The 26,876-nt window shown below is 41.1% G+C and overlaps 1 protein-coding gene across 2 annotated transcripts in view; it reads right to left on the reverse strand.

Annotated features, from left to right (window-relative positions):
- cdk18 (cyclin dependent kinase 18) overlaps window positions 1-26,876 on the reverse strand; it is a 170,890-nt gene that overhangs the window by 4,588 nt on the left and 139,426 nt on the right. For both annotated transcript variants that reach the window (XM_034167396.1, XM_034167398.1), the window contains 7 exons: window positions 26,107-26,230; window positions 23,990-24,110; window positions 18,662-18,759; window positions 17,966-18,071; window positions 17,640-17,682; window positions 15,913-16,003; window positions 6,602-6,679 (listed from right to left, as the gene is read on the reverse strand). In XM_034167396.1, the coding sequence (XP_034023287.1) occupies window positions 6,602-6,679; window positions 15,913-16,003; window positions 17,640-17,682; window positions 17,966-18,071; window positions 18,662-18,759; window positions 23,990-24,110; window positions 26,107-26,230 (661 nt within the window). The remainder of the gene's footprint in view (window positions 1-6,601; window positions 6,680-15,912; window positions 16,004-17,639; window positions 17,683-17,965; window positions 18,072-18,661; window positions 18,760-23,989; window positions 24,111-26,106; window positions 26,231-26,876) is intronic.

The following is a 26,876-nucleotide window of genomic DNA, read 5'->3' on the forward strand; positions in this document are numbered from 1 at the left end:
TTACTCTGCTGGGATAATATTTGGTCCCAGTCCAAATGGAGATAAATATACTCTATCACAGGTGCTAAATCAACTCTATCACAGTGTAAAATCAACTCTTACGGAGTAGAAACATTTGATTTGACAAGCGGTAGAGCTGATTTCACCTCTCTAATAGAGTGTATTTTACTCTATTTAGACTGGGACCAAATGCTATCCCGGCAGAGTATATTTTACTCAGCAAAAGTTACTGTGGACACAATTTAAGACCATGGGCCAAGCTAACAATGTCAGTGAACTGCTTTTGCTTTCCACTGAATTGGCGAAAACGTGAAGTGTCTGGCAGAAGTGACATGATCCCTACAGAGGTACACGTTAAACTCCGTAAAAAACTGATTATACAGGGACTATTGTAACTTGGTCTCCCTGTTTGGTGACACTGCTCACCACTAAGTCCAAGAGAGCCGATTGTTCGTGAGGAACTTGTTCTTTTGATTTTATTATTACCTGAGGCCATCAAATATGGCCATCAGGTATTGCGAAGGCTTTTCGTCCATCTGTCTGTCTGGGCGCAGCATAAATCCAGTCCTATTACTTCCAGGGCCTTCAAATTGACAGGGAATATTCTTGGGACACAGACCTTGGACAAGTTCAAAGATGGCTAACCTTAACCTATTTTAAGAGGTATTTTAATGGCCCAGTCCCACTAGCGTTTAGAAAGATTTGCGTATGTTTGGCTCATATTTGCTAAACATCCACAATATCCGTGAAACATGCTTGTATGAGTCGGCCGACATCAACACTTGTCTGCAATTATCCGCAGAGGCGCGTTTTTCCATTGCCAGGATTTCTGAGCTGCACAAAATTTTGGTTTGCGGATGACATCCGCCTTACATACTCAATACATAATCTAGGCGCTGTAGTAAGTAAAGTCCCTTCGGCTGCTCCCTTGTTTGCACTCGGGGTTCGCCACAGCAAATCCAAGGTGGATCTGCATGTTGATTTGGCACAGGGTTTTACGCCGGATGCCCTTCCTGACGCACACTCCACATTACATGGAGAAATGTGGCAGGGGTGGGATTTGAACCCAGAACCTTCCGAACTGAAACCAAGCGCATTAACGACTTGGCGCTGTATATCCACCATTATCCGCTGACATCCCCAACTGACGAGGATTTGCAGCTTGGCAGCGGACTGGGACAGTGTGTAAAACGGATATATAGCGTGCCTATCATGTCCACATCACGGACTAAAATAAGTTGTAGCGAATGCATACAGATTGGCCACAGCTAAGCGTTTGCATTACATCTGCTTGCATCTGATTTGCAGACAATCTGTTGAATGCATAACAAACACGTCACGTAAACCCAAAGTACTATATCTTGCAGAAATCAACATACCTTCCAGTCAGTGCCAGTCCAGCTGTGGAGACGTACAGAGTAGTTATGGATTCCCCAAAGACGTAATAGCTGCTGCTATACAACAACAACTGTAATCCCCAGCTGTAGAGAAGTCAGCATGGACCTCAGTTCTCTTTCATGACTTTTATTTAACCCAACAAAGGAGAGTTGCTGTTACAGCTGCAACTCCACTGAACTCTCTCTTTTCATGACACTCTCTAAAAAAAAATTCAATCATCTCACAACCCCGAGCGGCTTGCCCCCTCCCACTCCCCAAACTCATGAACGTTAACCCTTGCATGACACATAACATCAACTCTATGATCATTACAATACCAATTAACTTGCCCGAGTCCAGCAATTGCTCCAGAGGCTGTGGTGTTGGTGTGAATAGTGATGCCGTAAGGCCCGTGTGCACTTCTTTTATGACCGCAATGCAGATGCCGCGGACGTGCAACACGTGCCTTCACAATACTGCCGTAATACTGTCGTGATAATTGCAATGCGTCCGATCCGTTTCCGCAATACAAGCATTATACATCCGTGATTGTTCATCATATTTTCGCTATACATTATTAATATATCCGTAATTCATACTGGGACATTTGTCATTCTTGGTCAATTTTGTTGCTGTCGACAACGAACGCCCGTAAATTGTATACTCAATTCATGCACAATTAATCCTCTCCCTAGTGGGACCGGGCCTTAAGAGATTAAAATGTCACATTATGTTTCAGTCTGTTTCGTTTTTTGTTTTTGAGTGGCAGGTGTGACAGCCAATCAGAGAAGCACTGCACCGTAACATCAGTGGCTGGTCTCTCCAAATTGCTTTGTTTTTGCAGTTATATACATGTTTCTCACATATTATGTAAAAGCTAGCGAGAAATAAACACTTCTAAAACTGAAAACGCCATTTTTGGAACTTAATAACACCTCTGAACTTATTTACAAGACATTTTGCGGACGTTAGCATAGGGGCGTCACAGGCTTTTAGCTAGCTGCAAAACTCATTTTCGTTTGTGTGTAAATATACCATTTTGTCATATATTATCAAATCAAATCAATTTTATTTATATAGCGCCAAATCACAACAAACAGTTGCCCCAAGGCGCTTTATATTGTAAGGCAAAGCCATCCAATAATTACAGAAAAACCCCAACGGTCAAAACGACCCCCTGTGAGCAAGCACAAGGCGACAGTGGGAAGGAAAAACTCCCTTTTAACAGGAAGAAACCTCCAGCAGAACCAGGCACAGGGAGGGGCAGTCTTCTGCTGGGACTGGTTGGGGCTGAGGGAGAGAACCAGGAAAAAGACATGCTGTGGAAGAGAGCAGAGATCAATCACTAATGACTAAAAGCAGAGTGGTGCATACAGAGCAAAAAGAGAAAGAAACACTCAGTGCATCATGGGAACCCCCCAGCAGTCTAAGTCTATAGCAGCATAACTAAGGGATGGTTCATGGTCACCTGATCCAGCCCTAACTATAGCTTTAGCAAAAGGAAAGTTTTAAGCCTAATCTTAAAAGTAGAGAGGGTGTCTGTCTCCCTGATCCGAATTGGGAGCTGGTTCCAGAGGAGAGGAGCGTGAAAGCTGAAGGCTCTGCCTCCCATTCTACTCTTACAAACCCTAGGAACTACAAGTAAGCCTCCAGTCTGATAGCGAAGTGCTCTATTGGGGTGATATGGTACTATGAGGTCCCTAAGATAAGATGGGACCTGATTATTCAAAACCTTATAAGTAAGAAGAAGAATTTTAAATTCTATTCTAGAAATACAGGAAGCCAATGAAGAGAGGCCAATATGGGTGAGATATGCTCTCTCCTTCCAGTCCCTGTCAGTACTCTAGCTGCAGCATTTTGAATTAACTGAAGGCTTTTCAGGGAACTTTTAGGACAACCTGATAATAATGAATTACAATAGTCCAGCCTAGAGGAAATAAATGCATGAATTAGTTTTTCAGCATCACTCTGAGACAAGACCTTTCTAATTTTAGAGATATTGCGCAAATGCAAAAAAGCAGCAGTCCTACATATTTGTTTAATATGCGCATTGAATGACATATCCTGATCAAAAATGACTCCAAGATTTCTCACAGTATTACTAGAGGTCAGGGTAATGCCATCCAGAGTAAGGATCTGGTTAGACACCATGTTTCTAAGATTTGTGGGGCCAAGTACAATAACTTCAGTTTTATCTGAGTTTAAAAGCAGGAAATTAGAGGTCATCCATGTCTTATGTCTGTAAGACAATCCTGCAGTTAGCTAATTGGTGTGTGTGCCTCTGGCTTCATGGATAGATAAAGCTGGGTATCATCTGCGTAACAATGAAAATTTAAGCAATGCCGTCTAATAATACTGCCTAAGGGAAGCATGTATAAAGTGAATAAAATTGGTCCTAGCACAGAACCTTGTAGAACTCCATAATTAACCTTAGTCTGTGAAGAAGACTCCCCATTTACATGAACAAATTGTAATCTATTAGATAAATATGATTCAAACCACCGCAGCGCAGTGCCTTTAATACCTATGGCATGCTCTAATCTCTGTAATAAAATTTTATGGTCAACAGTATCAAAAGCAGCACTGAGGTCTAACAGAACAAGTACAGAGATGTGTCCACTGTCTGAGGCCATACGAAGATCATTTGTAACCTTCACTAATGCTGTTTCTGTACTATGATGAATTCTGAAACCTGACTGAAACTCTTCAAATAGACCATTCCTCTGCAGATGATCAGTTAGCTGTTTTACAACTACCCTTTCAAGAATTTTTGAGAGAAAAGGAAGGTTGGAGATTGGCCTATAATTAGCTAAGATAGCTGGGTCAAGTGATGGCTTTTTAAGTATTGGTTTAATTACTGCCACCTTAAAAGCCTGTGGTACATAGCCAACTAATAAAGATAGATTGATCATATTTAAGATCGAAGCATTAATTAATGGTAGGACTTCCTTGAGCAGCCTGGTAGGAATGGGGTCTAATAGACATGTTGATGGTTTGGAGGAAGTAACTAATGAAAATAACTCAGACAGAACAATGTTGGCCGTCTTTAATCCGGTTGTAATGCTCCTTAATCTCTGTGATGCCCATAAGATCTTCACCGAAAGCCATCTGAATTTTCCGAATGGTGTCCACCTGGCTGTCTCTCACAGTTTCTGGAAAAATTTGATGCATTGCTGCTCCAGTCGTTCAGACATTTTCCTCACAATGAAAATCCGACGAGGAGGGAGGACCAGTGCTCACTCAAAGCCTGCTCACAGGCGAATAACGCAACCAACAGGTGTGAAAAAACTCACGCATGCGCATGAAGGTTCAAGCTTGGCTGATGCAATCACATGTGATTCAAATCCATAAGGTTATTGCAAACAATAAAAAGGTCCGATACTTTTCTAACAGACCTCGTATGTATATTTCATGGACATCACGAGCAAAGCTCTTCAGCAACTCACCATGTCATTTAGGTCCTTCAGACTTTTTTTTTTTTTTGAGCAAATGCTTTGGTGGAGCATGAGCCTGGCTAAACCCTCACAAGGCAGAGATGACTACTCCGAGATGGCGGCATCGTTTCTTGCACCTCAGCAACCAGTGCAGCATCTACTTCTCTTTATAATGTCTATGTTCCTCTACTGTCGGCCTTGTGATAGAATCACTATGGTGACTGGTCCAAGATGGTGACCACATTTCTTGCACCTCAGCAACCAATGTGGCGTCTGCTCCTCTATATAATGTCTATGTTTGTCTACCGTCAGTTTGTGGCTTTTTATGGCTTTTTATGACAATGTTGTCCGGTTTGTGGCTTTTTCCTCCACTGGGGATTAATTTTTGTGTCGTTTCTGGTTTGTGCCTCTGTCTACCATAGGGGAGGTGATGGTCTAGTGGTTAAGCTGTTGGGGTTGAGACCAGAGGATCCTTGGTTCAAATCCCAGTCTGACCGGAAAATCACTAAGGGCCCTTGGGCAAGGTCCTTAATCCCTAGTTGCTCCCGGTGTGTAGTGAGCACCTTGTATGGCAGCACCCTGACATTGGGGTGAATGTGAGGCATTACTGTAAAGTGCTTTTAGCGTCTGATGCAGATGGAAAAGCGCTATATAAATGAAGTCCATTTAACATAAGAGCGAGCTTTGCTCGTATTATTAATAAGAATAATAAGTTACATTTCAAAAGTGCCTTTCAAGGAACACAAGGTCATTATTAGTAAAAAAACAGGAACTTAGAGAAGAGCGACATCACTAAAAGAGGACGGCTGACTGCCTGTATAATCAGTCATTTAAAAACATTAAAAACATTTCTTTATATTCACTGAGGCAAACATGTAACCTCTGTAGGGATCCTCTCCATATTACCAGACACCTATGTTAACATTTTCTATTCAGTAAGAAAAAGATGTGGTTTTTAGTTTTTAGTTTGTCCTGTAGTCTTTCATTGTATAACTGTTTCTCCACCATCATTTTTTTCCAGAATGGAAACCTCTAACAACAGATCTAGGTAGAAAAATCCTAGAGTTCCCCTTTAACTTCTGGGTCATTCCATGTAAATTCAACACCAGTATAGCTGGCATTAAGGAGCCAAGAAATGGAAAGGCTTCTTTGAATGTGATTCAGTGTCTCACACATGGATGCTCGCAACAGTCAAACTATACATAATCTTCACAGTTTAGTGTCAATGTCTGTTGTTTGTTGTTAGTCCAACTCTGGGTGTCCATGACAATGCTACAGAAAATTTCAGGCCTCTAAGTCTAGTATTTGCTAAGATATTCTACCTTGAACGTGGCTCCAGAAATGACGGTGATAATTTTTTGGCAAAAAAACGGCAGACCCCATGCACACTAAATTGGCCATATCTCATAAACTACTTGGCCTACAGGCCCCAAACTTCAGATATGTTGTTTTGAATAGTCTGGGAATATTTGATTAAAATGTAAAGAAGATCTGAGACAAAGTGCATGAGGTCCCTCAAATATTTGTGGAATTGACATGGAATGACCCTTCTGTTACTTTGGTGAAAAACTGTCACTTATGAAAGCATAGTATTGTAGGAGGTTTTGTGTTATTTACAGTACATACGCCAAATTACAGCACTCATTATTTCACACATATCCCGCAGAAAGGGAGTGTTTAACTGCAAGTTCACTTGAGATTAGATGTTACAGTACATGGACAGGACCAGTGAGCTGTGAAGATGTTACACTTCATGTGGTGTATTTGATAGGGTGTGGAGTGTCAGGCACCAAGAGGATGAAACACTGAGCTGCGATGACCCGGGTCCTTCTGGAGATGCACCTCTCTGAGGGAAAACACAGAGGTAGCTAAAAGAAAATGGAAAAGAACACATTAGATTGCAAACACTAAAATATCTGAATTTTGACAAATCAATATCAAATATTTTTTTCTACTGTTACAGGCACGTTGATTCAAATGAACTGCTACATGTAGTGTAGCTGTGTGTTTCTTATGCTCATAGAATCAAGAGGTTGTAGCCTGACTTATAATGTGAATGAATGTAAAAATCTAACAGAATTTGATGTTTCATGGCAGCAAATATTCATAATCCTTCTGGCCTAAAGCAGTATTTGGTTTTTGGAAAAGGATGCTTACACTTAAAAAGTGAATTGCATTACAATATCATGCAACTGTACATGCACAAGAATGATCAAACTTCCATCTAGTCAGGTTTGCAGATTTGGAGTCTAATTATTTGTCATCTCCTGCAAAATTTAAATTTGTTTCTATTCATCATTTAGTTATGTGTGTAGTGAGTGCAGGTGTGGTGGACAAGGGGTTAGTGCACTTAGTTTCAGTGTGGAATGTTCATGGTTGAAACCCCACCCCTGCCACATCTTTCCATGTAATGTGGAGTTGTGTGAGGAAGGGCATCCAGTGTAAAAGTCGTGCCAAATCAACATGCAGATCTACCTTGGCTTGGTTGTGGTGACCCTGAGTGAACATGAAGGAGCAGCCAAAGGGTCTTACTATTTAGTTAAATATGAATCTGGTTTCATCAAAGTTCCACAACTCTAGAACTGTGCATTTGTAAACACAACTACTACAAAGAAGTCCTCATATTAGATTTCTGAAACATACAATTGTATGTAAAAGTTTGGGCACCCTTGATGATTTTCAGGATTTTCCTTTACAAATCATTGGTGGTCTGGATCAGAAATTTCAGTTAAATATATCATATAGCAGACGAAAACACTGATATCTGAGAAGTGAAATGAAGTTTATAGTATTTACAGTAAGTGTGCAATAATTGTTTAAACAAAATTAGGCAGGTGGATAAATTTGGGCACCGTTGTCATTTTATTGATTTGAATACATTCATCACTATTTACTGGAACACAAAATTGGTTTGGTAAGCTCACTGACCCTTGACCTCCTTACACAGGTAAATCCAATCATAAGAAAGGGTATTTAAGGTGGCCATTTGCAAATGTTTCTCCTCTTTGCATCTCTTCTAATGAGTGGCAACATGGGAGCCTCTAAACAACTCTCAAACGACAACCCAGTCTCAAGGCAAGTCATGATTCAGCAGCACAAAATATCCATTAATCTATTGGTTCGTGATATTGGGACGAAAAGCGCCTCATTTTTGTAACGGCAGCACAAATTCATTCTAATTCATTCTGTGATGGCTGCACAAAATTAAAAGTAAAGTGGGGGGTCGGGGTGGTTATGGTTAGGGTGGGGGGAAGGAGTAAGATTAGGTTACGGTTAAGGTTAGGGTTGGGGGGTAGGAGTAGGGTTAGTAATAGAGTTGAAAAAGCCCGTCATGAAAATTTGACTCATTTCGTGACGGGAGCACAAAAAAACAAAAACAAAACAAAACAAACAAACAAACAACAACAATAACAACAACAACAACAACAAATGTGAGACTGGGCTGCAAATGACCTGAAAACAAAGATTGTTCAACATCATGGTTTAGGGGAAGGATACAAAATGCTATCTCAGAGATTTCAGCTGTCAGTTTCCACTGTGAGGAACATAGTGGGGAAATGGAAGATCACAGGCACAGTACCAGTTAAGGCTTGAACTGGCAGGCCAAGAAAAATCTCATAAGCGGAAGTGAAGGATGGTGAAAACAGTCATAGTCAACTCACAGTCCTGCTCCAAAGACCTACAACATGATGTTGCTGCAGATGGTGTCTCTGTGCATCGTTCAACTAGACAGCACACTTTGATCAAAGAGATGCTGTATGATGCTATAATGCAGAGGAAGTCTTTTCTGCATACACGCCACAAACAGAGTCGCTTCAGGTATGCTAAAGCACATTTGGACAAGCCAGCTTCATTTTGGAGTAAGGTGCTGTGGACTGATGAAACTAAAATTTAGTTATTTGGACATAAAAAGGGGAGGTATGCATGGCTGAAAAAGAACACAGCATTCCAAGAAAAACACTTGCTACCTACAGTAAAATTTGAAGGTGGTTCCATCATGCTGTGTAGCTGTGTGGCCAGTGCAGGTACTGGGAATCTTGTTAAAGTTGAGGGTCACATGGATTCCAGTCAATATCAGCAGATTCTTAAGAACAATGTTCATGAATCAGTGACAAAGTTGAAGTTGCGCCGGGGCTGGATCTTTCAACAAGACAACAACCCTGAACACTGCTCAAAATCTACTAAGGCAGGGGTGCTCAAGTTCGGTCCTCGAGAGCTACCTTCCTGAATCCAATGAAAGACTCGTTAGCAGGCTTTTAATGAGCCTTTCATTGGATTCAGGTGTGTTGGAGCAGGGAGACAACTAAGAGTATCAGGAAGGTAGCTCTCGAGGACCGAACTTGAGCACCCCTGTACTAAGGCATTCATGCAGAGGAACATGTACAACGTTCTGGAATGGCCATCTCAGTCCCCAGACCTGAATATTATTGAAAATGTGTGGTGTGATTTTAAGTGGGCTGTCCATGCTTGGAAACCAACAAACCTGAGATGTTTTGTAAAGAAGAATGGTCCAAAATACCTTCAACCAGTATCTAGACTCTCATTGGAAACTATAAGAAGCATTTAGAGGCTGTTATTTCCGCAAAAGGAAGATCTACTAAATATTAATGTATTTTTTCCTTTTGGGGTGCCCAAAATTATGCACTTGCCTAATTTTGCTAAATTATTGCACACTTTCTGTAAATCCTATAAACTTCATTTCACTTCTCAATTATCACTGTGTTTGTCTGCTCTATGATATATTTAACTGAAATTGCTGATCCAAACAACCAATGATTTATAAATGAAAATCACAGAAATCATCAGAGGTGCCCAAACTTTTACATACACCTGTATTTGATGTAAGTCCATATCTGATCTCTGAGACATCTCCACTGTGAGACACGTGGGGACCTATGTTGACGGTGGGTGCAGAAATAGTAGCACAAATGATTTTGAGGTTTGTTCACGTTCTATTTTCAAGAGGGTGCAGAAACTGACTGCAAAGTTTGGTGCAAAGAGTTTTCATTTATCCTGTTCATTAATCATGGACACGTTATAGTCCAAATGTACTGACAAAAATCACACAAACAAACAAACAACAACAACAACAACAAAAAAAAACCAGTCAATAAATATCTTCCTTTTTATGTCTGTGCCTTCAAGTGCCATTGTGTGCCTGTGTCTGGGTTCAGCTTCGGCAACTCCATGACACTGTTTAGCAGCCAAAAATGAACAGAGCAGGCACAATTTTTAGTTTGGCTCCGCATAAAGAAACTTTTCAAGAGACTGAACTATTCATACACCAGCTACATGTTCCCCAGTCTCAAGAGGAATTCTCTACTTCTTCATTTATGCCCCCCAAGGTTTGGATGACATGGACCACTTATTTACTCATAACCCACTTTCTACATGGGACCATGACTTTGTCCCAAATTTAACTTATCTTAAACACTTTAGCACATGAAAGACCCGGGACCGTATCCACAAAGCAACTCAAAGCCCTCTCAAAGAGCTTCTAACTTGGACTAAACCTGGCAGGCAATGTTAGTCAAAGAGTGAGCCAGCAGGTGTCTGACAGCAGCTCTGACCAAGGAGTGGACAGAAACTCTTATCTTTGTGAGGAGGCGTGGTTAACCCCGTTGTTAGGTATGACGCAGTCCTTTAAGACCTGTGATTGGTTGTCATGGAAAGAGAAGGAGGAATGAAAAAACAAATGCGCTCTGCCCTTCTAGGTATAAATGGACAGTGAAATCAACCGATCATATAACCTGAACTGCATGAAGATGTGTAATCAATCGTAAGGATAACTTTATGATGATGAAACCCAGCAAAATTAAATGAATTGTTACACAGCTTGTAAATGTTTGAACGTACCCCATTCACATGCCGAATATCTATATATTACAAGCGTGCATGCGTGAGTTTATTTAGTACGTTCATTGTGAGTACATAATATAATTGTAAATACATTAAAAATACATGCATGACACAAGAAAGTGAAAACACTTATTTCCATTGTGATTCATTTAAAATTAAATGACAAAATAGAAGAAATAACAAAAGAAAATAATATTAATAATACTGATGATAATAATAACATTAACAGTGTGTATATGATAACAAGAACCTAAACAATTCATAAATACATTAAGACAGTCAATTAACATAAAATAATTACATAGATCAAGCGGGTAGCATGTTACTGACTCACTGTCATCCTCCATATGGACAATGTCTCTCCTTCCTCTCTGTCTTTCTGCCGTCTTGTCTGTTTAAGACACTCTTTTTAAAAGTACTCCTCCCTCCTCTTACCAGTTTGGCACCTTAGAGCTCTCTTAAGGCCTAAGGTGCTTTGTGCACAACTTTCATCTTTTTTCTCAATTCTGAGAAATGTCTAAGAAGTCGAGGAATTCAAAGATTTTTCTTAGAATAATGTCACTAGGAGCTATTTTTAGCCTTACGCTGCTTTGTGCATATGGGCCCTGGTGACCACAGAGGGAAAAAAGGGGAGAGAAAAAACAGATAATTTATTTTCACAGCCATACAGTCTTGCAGATGTGTCACAGGAGTCATTCACAACAAGGCAGTTTTGACTTGTGGTTAAAAATTTAAACAAACTAATTCCGGACAAGTTATTGAAATTAACATCACACCTCTTGTTTTAACAAAGTGAAAATATCCACCAGTTTAAATGTGTAAGAATTTGAGGAATTCTGAGATTAACTGAGAATAATATCACTAGGAGCTATTTTTAGCCTTTGCTTGCTTTGTGGATACAGGCCCAGGGTTATGAGTTCCTCTTTGGCAATAACCCCTTGTCTATGGACACCCTCTTTCAATGTATAGATCATCAGCATTTGCCTCCAATGCCTCACTTTTCTCTGCCACCTCAGTCTGCTCTACCACCTTCAAAACGTTGGTCTTCGTTGGTCTTCACTGCCACCATCTCTGTTGATCAAGTCACTGTTGCTGCTTCCACTGATCAAATGCAGTGCCTTAGGTGTTTCTGCAGCCTTAGTGGCACCTCCAGCATCTCTGCAGCCTTCAGCAGTGCTTCAGCCATCTCTGCAGCACTCTCCAGCATGTCATCCATCATTTCAGTCTCCTTTGTACCATTTGACTCCACAGCAAGCAGCACTACTTCAACTACTGGGGTTACAGTCCTCACTGTGCCCTGTTACACCTTCCCCAGAGACTTTTTCCAGTCATCCCACAGTCCACTCCAGAGATTCAGTCCACTTCAGAGTTTCCTGCATCTCCAGAGTCCACCAGAGAGTTTCCAGCATGCCCAAAGTCCACCACAGAATTTCCTTTATCCCCAGGGTCCACCAAGGTTTTCTGCATCCACAGAGTCTGCTAGAGAATTTCCTTTACCCCAGAGTTTGCCACAGAGTTTATTACACTCCTAGAGCCAGCCACAAAATGCATTGCAGTCACTGAGCTCCCTTAAGGATGCTTCAGCCACAGGGACTTTTATAAGGAAAATTCAGCCATGGGACCTTCCCAGCTAAAAGCTGCCTCACCGTCACTTGTTCCTGTTTCCAAAATGACCAAAACACAGCATGCTTCACCTGTCTCCGACAGTGCACCTCACCTGTTTCTCCAGTTCCTGTGACTGAGGCACTGAACAGATTTTGCATCTCTCCAGCAACAGTGCTGGTCTTTGGGGTTTTTGACCAACTGTGCACCTCATAAGAGACATGCCCTTAATTCCAAGGTTGTAGAGAACAAGAGTGCCTCATCAACTTTAGCAACAGGCTCCGAGGCACTGGAAGACTGGATTGCCTCACAAGCTCATGCTCCAGGTTTTTGCTGTTCCTGTCCCTGAAGCAGCCAAGAAATAAAACCTCTCACCAGCTCCAATTCCTGGGTCTGAGGCACTGAAATGGTGCCACAGGCTCCAATGTAGAAACAAAGCCAGTGCACATCATCAACTCCTGCTTCAGGCTTTGAGGTGGACAAAGACTAGCCTGCCTTATGAGCTTCTGCTTCTCTTCTTGGGTCTGAGGCAGTTGAAGGCTGGTGTTCCTCATCAGCTTCAATTTCCATCTCTTAAGAGACTGGAAAATAGCACATCTCACCAACTCAGACTGGCTGGCAAAAAGCACTTCATATGTTCTTGATTCTGAGGCAGCCAAAAGCTGGCCAACCTCATGTGACTGCAGCTCTTGTTTCTGAGGTGGATGAAGGATAGAACATATCTGTTCTGGTCTCCAAGATGGTTGACAGACAGTGCACCTTATTTGATCCTGTCTAGGGGGGGTGAGCTGACAAATGGTGCATCTAATCTGTTCCTGCAGTTCCTCTTATGAAGACAGCTGAGAAACAGAGCACCTCATCTGTTTCAGCAATTCCTGTCTCCATGGTGGCTGCCAAAGGCATGTCTCATCTGTTCCAATCACAGAGGTGGCTGAGAAATAGTGTGCTCTTCTTGCTCCTCATGTTGTCAAGGCGCACACTGGCCAGGGCTGTAGTGCCTCTCCTGCTCCAGTTTTTTTTTTTTTTTTTGTACTATTTTTACTTTGCGGGTATTTTTATTCTGGCATTGTTCATCTCCCTGGTGACATTTGAAAGATTTCTATTCTTTGTCACCTACCATCAGCTCTGGGGCCAATTTTAACATACAGTAACAAATCTAAAGTATTAAATTATAACCCAAGCCTATCTCTATGATGAATGTCACAACATCAGCATGGTGGCAGCAATAATTTGTACCCAGTCAATACAGAAATCAAATCTATCTCAGCTAATTTCTAGCTCTCAATCACAAAGGTTCTGGCAATTGAAAATTTTAACCAAACAGGAAGAAAGCTATAAGTTACATGATAAACAACTGATAAATGGGATAAAATGAATAAAACTGAGGTGCTGAGGTGTATATAAATGAACATTTGACAAAGAAAAATGCAGATATTGCAAGACAAGTCAGAGTTCTAAGAAAACAGAAAAAAAATACAAGCAATGTGGACCAGGAACTGTAAAGTGTCGATTAAATTAAATGGATCTCTGGAGGAAACAAAAATCATGATGATGAGAGCTCTGGGATTTGGATAATTTTAAATTACCTCTTCTTAAGGAGGACAATGCTCACTATTGGTTCCTTTTCACTTATTTGAAGTGATTTCTGTTATGATTTTTGCTTTGTTTTGTCTTTCTTTCTTTATGGGACAAATTTTGCAAAAACTTATACTGTGTACAAGGTGTATTAGATAAGAAACCGACACTTTTATTTTTTTTTTAACTATATGGATTTGAATGACGTGCGATTACACCAATCATGCTTGAACCCTCGTGCGCATGCGTGGGTTTTTTCACGCGTGTCGGTGACGTCATTTCCCTGTGGGCAGGCCTTGAGTGAGATGTGGTCCCGCCCTCTCGGCTGAATTCCTTTGTTTCACACGCTGCTCCAGACGGCGCGTGTTGCTTTATCAAAATTTTTTCTGGACCTGTGAGGAATATCCGAGTGGACACTATTCGAGAAATTAAGCTGGTTTTCGGTAAAAAGTTTAACGGCTGATGACAGATTATGGGGTGTTTCTGTCGCTGTAAGGACTTCCCACGGACCGGGACGTCGTGCAGCGCTTCCAGGCGCCGTCGTCGGCCTGTTTCGACCTGAAAACATCCTAATTAATTCACCCAGGACGTCGTGAGAGAACATAGAAGGTTCAGAAGAGGCCGGCATGAGGAGTTTATGCGGACATTCCACTGTTTAAGGACATTTTGTAATGAAAGACGTGCGTGCAAATTCACCGAGTCGTTTCCGTGATGACTCGGTGAATCTGTGTGCGCCGCGACAGGAAAAACACCTCTGTGTTGAAAACCATTTGTAAAATTCAGGCGGCTTTTGATGGCTTTCAACAAGTGAGTAACTGAGAAATTGTTTAACAGCTTGGGCATGTTCCAACTTGTCCGTTAAGGTTTCCAACGGAGGTGTTTTTCCTGTCGCGACCCCCCGCGGTCGGGTTCGGCCCGACATGCGACTCTGCCCGCACATTCTTTTATTACAAAATGTCCGTTAACAATGGAATGTCCAAATAAACTTCTCATGCCGACTTCTTCTGAAAGTTCTGTTCTCTGACGACTTCCTGGGTCAACAGAGCCTGAAATGTGGAAGTTTTCAACTTGAAACGGCGAGACACTGCCGCCTCGAAGCGCAGATCGCCGTCAGGCGCCGTGGGCCGTCCTTAAAGCGACACTACCAGACCAAAATCTCTCATCAGCCGTTAAAATTTTTTTCCGAAAACCAGCTGAATTTATCGAATGGTGTCCACTCAGTTGTGCCTTACAGGTTTTGAAAAAATTTGTTTGTTTTGCTATTAACCACGTCACATGCAGAGAAATGCTGAGAATTGCCGAGTGAGATGTTTTCCGAAAATGCACCTGTTACCTCACTTCAGGAGAGGAATAAAAAAACATCAGAAAACACTAATTTTATGAGAGCATTTGCGCAGGGAGATTTACAGTCATGAGTACTTTGATGTTGTGTTGCTAATTGGGATGTTAAAAAAACATGCAACATGTCCTTTAAAGTCTGGCAGTAATGTCTTTTGATTAAGAAGAAACTGCAGCCTAAAGGTGCCATTGATCATGTTTTTGTACGTGTGTGTATGTGAGTGAGAGAAAGCGTGTGTGTGTTCATATTGTATGGATACCAACGCAACATACACCCCCTGCACGTCAGGTTGAGTTTGGGTCATTTATCAGCGGATATTTTGTTGATTGTGTAGTCACACTGGCTTTCATGATGGGTCAGATTGATGCAGGTGTTAAAAACCTGTGACCTGCACCAATAACTAGCTCACTTTGTATCATCTATTGCAGACGTCTCAAACCGGTTCCAGAAAGGGCCGAGAGGGTGCAGGCTTTCTGTGCAACCACCCACTCCAGCAGGTGATTTCACTGATTAACATCACTTTGAGCAGGTGGAATCAGTTAATCAGTGAAATCGCCTGCTGGAGTGGGTGGTTGCACAGAAAGCCTGCACCCTCTCGGCCCTTTCTGGAACCGGTTTGAGACCTCTGATCTATTGCATGCTGATAAAAAATAAATCAACAGCAAGAAGTCAGTGGGATGGGACACATTTTATATTTTTTAACCTGGATGTGGGTGACTGACTTACTGTCTGCTAAATTGTGTATATTATTCCCCAGACTCATGAAGTAGGGGTGTCTGAGGGCGGCTTCAGAGGACATTCGGCTCCTGGTGTCATACTGAAATGAGAGCACAAAAACAGTTGATTAAATATGACTAAAATCACAGACCCCATTACCCTATTTCCTTTAGACAGAGAAAGTCATTATGTCTGTGTGTCACTGTGACTTAGTGCATCTCAGAGCCACGGAGCAGAGTGCACATCGGACTGGGGTGTTATATCCATATTAAATCTTATATTACAGATACATTGTCATCCCCCCCGATGCGTTAGATAATGTAGGGGAAATAATATGATCGTCATAGCTGTAACACCACAAGCAGATGTGCCGCGCTGCTGCCCCATGGCAAGTCAATGGGTGTCAGAGGTGTGGCATGCCACAGCACAGCTGATCGGCATGTCACAGCTGTAATACACATATTATGACATGTACACCATCAAACTCTTTAGGAGGAATGAAGTTCCAAATGTATTGCCAAGCCATTGCAACATAAATAAAATAGAAAGTCACCTATGGAACGACAGTCACATCAGCCAAGTGCCAACGGCACATGCCTCATCCACCACAAAATATATATCCCCTATGACGTGCCATCCAGTGGTGCAACGTGTGCCATCCAGCTGGACAGCAGGACACTCCACTGGCATAAGGGCTCATGACACGTGATCCCAAAGTCCAGACAGCACATCATGTGAGGCATTAACTGATTGGCAAGACACATGCATGAACCACGGTGTGTGTGGTCATCTCAGAGACCTAATCTTGTAGAGGGGAAAGCTGTGAGTCTGAATCATCTGATCACCCTGCTGAGCCTGTGTGAGCTCATTTCATCTGATTGCCCCACTGCACATGTGTGAGCTCATTTCATCTGAACACCCCACTGTGCAGGCGTGAGGCTGCATCATCTGATCATTGTGCACTGCTGTTTGCTACAGTACTGATTTCCTGAAGAGAGGGAGAGAGAGAGAGAGAGAGAGAGAGAGAGAGAGAAGGGGGCATGCAGGTGTTGTGTAATGCTTTATTGTCAGGGCCTGCCTTACCTCCCCTCTGCATCACATATGTCATCAAATATTTGTACTCATCTATATTGTCCTGGGTCACCTGATTATGGGTTTACTGTGATACACTGCAGACTGGTGATTATTACTGGTGGCCACAGCAATAATAATGGTTGTGGGCGTGCACGTTGGTGTTCTGATGGCCATAATACCTTGAACACACGCTGTTACATGCACTACAGTTATGCAATCTTCAGAGAACCCTAGTTTACATGTTCACAGTTCATAGGTTGGATTTCATCTGACATCCAGCAGGAAAACATGGTAGATCTTTAAAAGTTAGCAGACCACGGCGCTTGCTGTGCCACAGCCCTCCCCTTGCTTGCCTTCCTCCCAGACTTCAGGTGGCGATGGGACCGAACCCACATGGTATTCGAGTGCATTTTGTCAGCATTCTGCGTATTCATAGTGTGTTCCACCTACAGTTGAACTGCATTTGTAAGCATACGCAGAGAATGTGCACGAATCAGTGGAGGCAGGATCCACCCACATTCTAAGTAGTTGAAATTCATTCATACACGGCTGTCTGAATGTCTGTCCCTTCCAACTGTGCCTCAAAGTTTGGCTTTTTTTCCCCATTCTGGCTGATTCGGCTTGATTCCTGCTCATTCATGCTAATTATGATGGGCCCTTACCAGCAGCAGAGCAGACAGCAGATCAATCCCTTCTGTATCCAACCTGATGGAGAAAAAGAAGGTTCAGATAACACCGAGGTGGTGAATTTTAACACTGCAAAAAATGTAATTAAATTTCAATTTTTGCTGGACACTGAAAATCATTTCCAAAATTTTCGCTCTCCAATCTTATGACCCAGATTTGTCTTTAAATGTCTATAAATCAGTAAGGATCATGCTTAAATCATAGGACCGCCCAAAAGCAGCGAGTTTAATATTTCTCAGCGCTTTATAATTAAGTTTCATGAGATGTTATCTTCAGGCTGACACAGATAAACAGGATTTACCTGGGCACATGGTTTATGAGAGCCTGAGGTCTATATTTAGGAAAGAGGTAGGACTTAAACTCCTCATTACTACTGATGCCTTGCCAAGTCTCTTCTGTTGGAGTCCCTGAAATGCAAAAAAATATATTAAGTAAATGCTCTCCCTATTTGTTATATTGTGTGAGCAAGGCATGCGAGTTTTGTTTTTGGCCCTGTGTTTTCGTGTCTGTTTCTGTTTCTGTTTGTGTGTACAGTGCTTCTGGAAAGTACTCACAGCACTTCACTTTTTCCACATTTTGTTACAGTCTTATTACAAAATGGATGCAATTATCTTTCCTCAAAATTCTACACACAGTACCCCATAATGACAATGTGAAAAAGACACTTGTCTAGCAAACCAGTCCCATGCACAGTCCCATTCCATTCCATTATATTTATTTAACAGTAAATATAGTTTTGCCTATTTGACTCTTTTATTTCTTACAGAAGTGTTTTTCTTTTCTTATTGTTTATGCACCAATAACACCAGATCAAATTCCTTTTATGTGCAAACTTAATTGGCAGTAAATTTGATTCTGATTCTGATTTATTAGAATTTATAATAATTATGTTAACAATTCAATTATAATTGTGTTCAAATGCATTTAGGGGTGAGTTGACATTAAAGTTATGGATAGCCTGTAGGTTGTTATCTTGTGTTGACGTTGCAGATCTTACCCATGAGACGAAAAATTAGGTGCAACTCCTCCTTTACTGTGGCACCAGGGAACATGGGATGACCTGTTGCCATCTCGTATAGGATACAGCCTACACCCCTGTAAGAGGATGCAGAAGTTAAAGATGCAGGAAGAGCAAAAGACAATGAGTACTCTGGCATTCGTGAGCATGACTAGAGGTAAGGTGCACTTCAACAAAACAAGCATGCACATTTCAAAGAACATTCATCAGAAGTGCAAGCTGTGGTGTGAGTGGGCACAGTGCATCCTTTTATTCCAACCAGGAGGGTGCATTGAACAGAAACCCTGTGGTGGGCTCAGAGGCTATGCAGAGAGCTACTTTTAATCCTGACTGATCTCTCAGAGCTCTACGGGTTTCCTTACCACAGCACACAAAAAATACAAATACACACTAGTGGTTATCGATGAATTCCGACCATTGTAATATAATTGACTATCTTGACTGATAAGAATCTTCAACATTTGAATAGATATGCGTGTGAGATTTATTAAACACAAAACAATCCTGGGCTGTGTATTAATCCAATTCTGATTCACATTCCAGTCCCATATACACAAATCCTTTTTCATACAGATTGATCAATTCCTGTATAAAAGATTTAAACCCACTTTAAGTGCAATTTTATGTTTATTTATTGATTTAACCTTTATTGAACCAGGTTACCCCCACTGAGATTGAGACCTCTTTCATAAGGGAGACCTGGACAATTAGAAAGTTTCCAATCCACCTAACCTGCATGTCTTTAAATATGGAAGGAAGACAGTGTAAATGTAAACTAACATACAGTAACTTTAATCTGAGCCTCAGAGAGCTGATAAGAGCTGATCAGAGAGCTGATCAGACACTTTAACACCGCAAGACAGAGTGTAAATGTAAACTAACATACAGTAACTTTAATCTGAGCCTCAGAGAGCTGATCAGATGCTTTAACACCGCGAGACAGAGTGTAAATGTAAACTAACATACAATAACTTTTATCTGGGCCTCAGAGAGATGATCAGACGCTTTAACACCGCGAGACAGTGTAAATGTAAACTAACATACAGTAACTTTAATCTGAGCCTCAGAGAGCTGATCAGACGCTTTAACACCGCGAGACAGTGTAAATGTAAACTAACATACAATAACTTTTATCTGGGCCTCAGAGAGCTGATCAGACGCTTTAACACCCCGAGACAGTGTAAATGTAAACTAACATACAGTAACTTTTATCTGAGCCTCAGAGAGCTGATCAGACGCTTTAACACCCCGAGACAGTGTAAATGTAAACTAACATACAGTAACTTTTATCTGAGCCTCAGAGAGCTGATCAGACGCTTTAACACCGCGAGACAGCGTAAACTAACATACAGTAACTTTTATCTGAGCCTCAGAGAGCTGATCAGATGCTTTAACACCGCGAGACAGTGTAAATGTAAACTAACATACAGTAACTTTTATCTGAGCCTCAGAGAGCTGATCAGATGCTTTAACACCGCGAGACAGTGTAAACTAACATACAGTAACTTTTATCTGAGCCTCAGAGAGCTGATCAGACACTTTAAAACCGCGAGACAGTGTAAATGTAAACTAACATACAGTAACTTTTATCTGAGCCTCAGAGAGCTGATCAGACGCTTTAACACCGCGAGACAGTGTAAATGTAAACTAACATACAGTAACTTTTATCTGAGCCTCAGAGAGCTGATCAGACGCTTTAACACCGCGAGACAGTGTAAATGTAAACTAACATACAGTAACTTTTATCTGAGCCTCAGAGAGCTGATCAGATGCTTTAACACCGCGAGACAGTGTAAATGTAAACTAACATACAGTAACTTTTATCTGAGCCTCAGAGAGCTGATCAGATGCTTTAACACCACGAGACAGTGTAAACTAACATACAGTAACTTTTATCTGAGCCTCAGAGAGCTGATCAGACACTTTAAAACCGCGAGACAGCGTAAACTAACATACAGTAACTTTTATCTGAGCCTCAGAGAGCTGATCAGACGCTTTAACACCGCGAGACAGTGTAAATGTAAACTAACATACAGTAACTTTTATCTGAGCCTCAGAGAGCTGATCAGATGCTTTAACACCGCGAGACAGTGTAAATGTAAACTAACATACAGTAACTTTTATCTGAGCCTCAGAGAGCTGATCAGATGCTTTAACACCGCGAGACAGTGTAAACTAACATACAGTAACTTTTATCTGAGCCTCAGAGAGCTGATCAGACACTTTAAAACCGCGAGACAGCGTAAACTAACATACAGTAACTTTTATCTGAGCCTCAGAGAGCTGATCAGACGCTTTAACACCGCGAGACAGTGTAAATGTAAACTAACATACAGTAACTTTTATCTGAGCCTCAGAGAGCTGATCAGATGCTTTAACACCGCGAGACAGTGTAAATGTAAACTAACATACAGTAACTTTTATCTGAGCCTCAGAGAGCTGATCAGATGCTTTAACACCGCGAGACAGTGTAAACTAACATACAGTAACTTTTATCTGAGCCTCAGAGAGCTGATCAGACACTTTAAAACCGCGAGACAGCGTAAACTAACATACAGTAACTTTTATCTGAGCCTCAGAGAGCTGATCAGACGCTTTAACACCGCGAGACAGTGTAAATGTAAACTAACATACAATAACTTTTATCTGGGCCTCAGAGAGCTGATCAGATGCTTTAACACCGCGAGACAGTGTAAATGTAAACTAACATACAGTAACTTTAATCTGAACCTCAGAGAGCTGATCAGACGCTTTAACACCGCGAGACAGTGTAAATGTAAACTAACATACAGTAACTTTAATCTGAGCCTCAGAGAGCTGATCAGATGCTTTAACACCCCGAGACAGTGTAAATGTAAACTAACATACAGTAACTTTTATCTGAGCCTCAGAGAGCTGATCAGACGCTTTAACACCGCGAGACAGCGTAAACTAACATACAGTAACTTTTATCTGAGCCTCAGAGAGCTGATCAGATGCTTTAACACCGCGAGACAGTGTAAATGTAAACTAACATACAGTAACTTTTATCTGAGCCTCAGAGAGCTGATCAGACACTTTAAAACCGCGAGACAGCGTAAACTAACATACAGTAACTTTTATCTGAGCCTCAGAGAGCTGATCAGACGCTTTAACACCGCGAGACAGTGTAAATGTAAACTAACATACAATAACTTTTATCTGGGCCTCAGAGAGCTGATCAGACGCTTTAACACCGCGAGACAGTGTAAATGTAAACTAACATACAGTAACTTTTATCTGAGCCTCAGAGAGCTGATCAGACGCTTTAACACCGCGAGACAGCGTAAACTAACATACAGTAACTTTTATCTGAGCCTCAGAGAGCTGATCAGACACTTTAAAACCGCGAGACAGCGTAAACTAACATACAGTAACTTTTATCTGAGCCTCAGAGAGCTGATCAGACGCTTTAACACCGCGAGACAGTGTAAATGTAAACTAACATACAATAACTTTTATCTGGGCCTCAGAGAGCTGATCAGACGCTTTAACACCGCGAGACAGTGTAAATGTAAACTAACATACAGTAACTTTTATCTGAGCCTCAGAGAGCTGATCAGACGCTTTAACACCGCGAGACAGCGTAAACTAACATACAGTAACTTTTATCTGAGCCTCAGAGAGCTGATCAGACACTTTAAAACCGCGAGACAGCGTAAACTAACATACAGTAACTTTTATCTGAACCTCAGAGAGCTGATCAGACGCTTTAACACCGCGAGACAGTGTAAATGTAAACTAACATACAATAACTTTTATCTGGGCCTCAGAGAGCTGATCAGATGCTTTAACACCGCGAGACAGAGTGTAAATGTAAACTAACATACAGTAACTTTAATCTGAGCCTCAGAGAGCTGATCAGATGCTTTAACACCGCGAGACAGTGTAAATGTAAACTAACATACAGTAACTTTAATCTGAGCCTCAGAGAGCTGATCAGACGCTTTAACACCGCGAAACAGTGTAAATGTAAACTAACATACAGTAACTTTTATCTGAGCCTCAGAGAGCTGATCAGACGCTTTAACACCGCGAGACAGTGTAAATGTAAACTAACATACAGTAACTTTTATCTGAGCCTCAGAGAGCTGATCAGACGCTTTAACACCACGAGACAGTGTAAATGTAAACTAACATACAGTAACTTTTATCTGAGCCTCAGAGAGCTGATCAGATGCTTTAACACCGCGAGACAGTGTAAATGTAAACTAACATAATTAAATTTTATCTGAGCCTCTGCCAACCATGATGATTTAATCAAGCTGCTTTGTGCCCAGTTTCATGGTTTGCCGTGATCATACAGTACATACATACATACATACAAGGTCTGTTAGAAAAGTATCGGACCTTTTTTTTTCAAAAACCTGATGGATTTGAATCACGTGTGCTTGCATGAGCAAACCTTGAACCTTCGAGCGCATGCATGGATTTTTTCACGCCTGTCGATTGTGTCATTTGCTGGTAAGCAGCCTTTGTGTGAGGACATGTGTTGTGCTCTCGTCAGATTTTCATTGCAGTTGTGTGACTATCCGAGAAATTGTGGAAGAGGTGGGCATGTCACAGCATGTCCTGTGAGACTTCAACACGAAGGCTCCGCTGTCAGCAGCTTCGGCATGAATTTCGCTGCAACTCTTTTCATGGTCAAATGTTCTGTCACAGTGGAATGTACCGAAAAAGTTCTGATGTCCACCTCTTCCGCAATTTCTCGGACAGTCACACGACGGTCCCGCATCACCACAGCGTTCACTTTGGAAATGATCTGGTCATTTCAGCGTGTTGATGGATGATCGGAGCGTGGCTCGCTCTCCACTGTTGTGTGGACGTCTTTAAACCGGTTGTACCGCTCCTTAATCTGTGTGATACCCAGAGGATCGTCACTGAAAGCCGTCTGAATCTTCCGAATGGTTTCCACCTGGCTGTCGCCCAGTGTCTGGTAAAATTTGATGCAGTAGCGCTGCTCCAGTCGTTCCGTCTTTTTCCTTGCAATGAAAATCTGACAAGAGCACAACACACGTCCTCACACAAAGGCTGCTTGCAAGCAAATGACGCAACCGATAGGCGTGAAAAAATTCACGCATGCGCACGAAGGTTCAAGGTTTGCTCATGCAAGCACACGTGATTCAACTCCATCAGGTTTTTGCAAAAAAAAAAAAAAGGTCCGATACTTTTCTAACAGACCTCGTACATACATACATACATACAGTACAGCTAGTGAGGAATTAAAAACAAAATTCAATCATGCAAGTTAGCTTTGAAATTGTGATTATTAAACATTGTACCACTCACCACATGTCGATGGGTGTGGAGTACTCTGTTGATCCCAAAAGCACATCAGGGGGGCGGTACCACAGTGTTACCACCTCATTGGAATAGGTTTTAGTTGGGACAGACTTGGCTCTTGCTAGACCTGGACAAGACAAAAGAATGAATGTTCAGTGTGCTAAGACAGTCAAAGTCCATTTTTGCATAGCATAATAAAGGATTATTAACCGAGCGCGAGGTCTGTAAGGGAAAATATCAGACGCAATAACACGGAGGTCTGATATGTTCTCATACAGACCGAGAAAGCGAGGTTAATAATTTGTTTATTACATGGCTATTATATATATATAAAAAACATGCAGACTTCTGGTATTGCCTGAATACGAAAGCCGCTGACAGCGTTGGGCTCGTAGTCAGACCCGTTCGCTTTCTTCACCTCCATGAAGAACAAAGCTTTCAAACTGTGTATTTTCTGATGCTGTTTCGATACTTATGGAGGATGTTCATGTCCAGCTTGGTTTTTCTCATTGTGTTTTTAGCTTTCTGGTTTCTAACAAAGTTTTCAATCTGTTCTTGACTGTTTGGACCTGTGTTTTCATCTTCTTGGAATTCATTTTGCATGTCCACTTTGAGCTCATTTGCTATTAATTCCTCCATTTTCTTTGTTCAGTTTTTGATTTATTTCGCACTTTGAAAATTGTAAACAAATTCACAAATCGGATATTCGACCTTGATCGATAATGGTCTGATATCAGAGCGCGCATACTGTCTGGGCATACATACTGGGCTTTAGATTGGGTAGTGTTTCTAAAATAGGCATCTGACATTTTTCAAGGGTGGTAACAAATTGTGCAAAGTTTTTATAATAAGTTTGAATGTGTGATTCCAGAATGTTTTTAGAACCTTAGACATTAGGCCTCAAGAGTTTTTAGAAGAAGTAGTCAACCCATTCATTTCCTGTTAATTACATGATTTTTTTCAATGTTAATTTACTGTCTTTATGTATTTATAAATTGTTTAGGTTCTTGTTATCATATACACATTATTATTATTATTATTATTATTAAATTTTTTCTTTCATTTTTAAATTTTATTTTTAAATTAAATTTTGAAATAAGCATTTTCACTTTCTTGTGGCATCCATGTATTTGTAACGTACTTACAATTATGTACTTACAATGAAGTTACTAAATAAAATCCCCCCCCACACACTTTTAAAATATATAGATGATTTACAGCCCCCTGCTGGATTGGTGTGTGTCCAGAATGTAAATATCAATGTCGATTGTTCAGTGTTGTTAGCTAATATATGTATTTTCTCTAAAAATATTCATCCTATTAGTACTATCTTGGGCAAACACACACACACACACACACACACACACACACACACACACACACACACACACACACACACACACACACACACACACACACACACACACACACACACACACACACACACACACACACATTTACTTCACCTGATTACAACAGATTACAAAAAGAAAAAATATTTTTAACACATGAATAAGAACAGCTCAGGTTAGCAAAATGGATTTTGTATTATATTTAAGCCTGTTGTGGGCAGTTACTCATTATTTTTCAGTTTGACTAATTTTGGTTCTAAAAATTTCAAAATTACTTGTGGACCATCTTTCCTTTTTGCAGAATACACTACAAAGTCATACAGTGATTTCACACCAATTCGCAGTACTACATTCTGATACAAGAGGTTCTAAAAATAATTGTAGCATTGTACTAAACAAATCAAGATTTGTTTAGTAAAACTGTGATAAAATATGCACAGTTCTGCTCATTTAATGGGTTTTGTTACAAATATCCATAAACAGTTGTGAAATGCTGGTGGGTTCCTTTATCCACATTAAACAGAAAAATGTGAAAACTCAGCGAGAGGGGCACAGTTGCTAGGATACAGGAAGTAAGGTTGCTAAAGTAATCAGGGCACAAGATCTCCAAGTGGCAGTAAAATATAATTGGAAAGCATCTTATTCCTGAGTGTCTGTGTCCAACCACATTTCCATAAGTGCTGTGACCAAATTATCATTTCATGTGGTCTTTAATATGTATGTATGTGTGAGCTTTTTGTTTTTTGTTTTTTTCCCTCTTTTCTTCTTTACCAAAGTCAGCAAGCTTGAGCTCCCCCTTGTCATTGATGAGCAGGTTCTGAGGTTTCAGGTCCCGGTGGAGGATTTTTCTCTTGTGACAGTATGACAGACCACGCAGCAGCTGGAACATGAAGATCTGTCAGGAAAAAATGTGAAAATTGAACCTTTTGTGATATGAGAAGGATATTGAAACCAGCACAAGTGACACTGATAACTGAAAATAAATGCTTTCGAACAAACTTGTGTTCAGCAAACTGTAAACAATATTATTATGTAGAACTAAGTCTTGTTCGAGCCTTGAAGGCCCACTAGGCTGTTATTGGCAGGTATTACAGCATGAATTGGTTCATGACTTCCCCTGAACAGGAGTTCAGGAGAGGTCTGTCAGGTTACTTCTCCAGCCAATGTCCTTGCCCATTTCCAACTGGAATCTACTGAGACAATTGACCCACCTCGCTATATTGGATGATCTGTTCTTCAGTTGCCCAACAAATTGTTAAAAATGTATTTTGTCTTTACCCAGGTTATATTTATGTTATATGAAATATTAGATGAACATTATCCCAAAACAGTGACAGAACATCAAGGTTTAGTCGTAGTGACTGCTTTATTGGCTCTGATACACACTGGTCCCGGGGCTTACCCACAGATACCATAGCACAGTCCAGAGATCTTCCTGGATAGGATACCAGTCCATGAAATGTCGCTTCTCCAGATAAGGCCCATTTGCAGCTGGGTGGGCTGGGAGAATGCACCTATCTGGCATTATCCCAAACCATTTG

The sequence above is a fragment of the Thalassophryne amazonica genome, chromosome 3, assembly GCF_902500255.1.
Source record: "Thalassophryne amazonica chromosome 3, fThaAma1.1, whole genome shotgun sequence".
NCBI lineage: Eukaryota > Metazoa > Chordata > Actinopteri > Batrachoidiformes > Batrachoididae > Thalassophryne > Thalassophryne amazonica.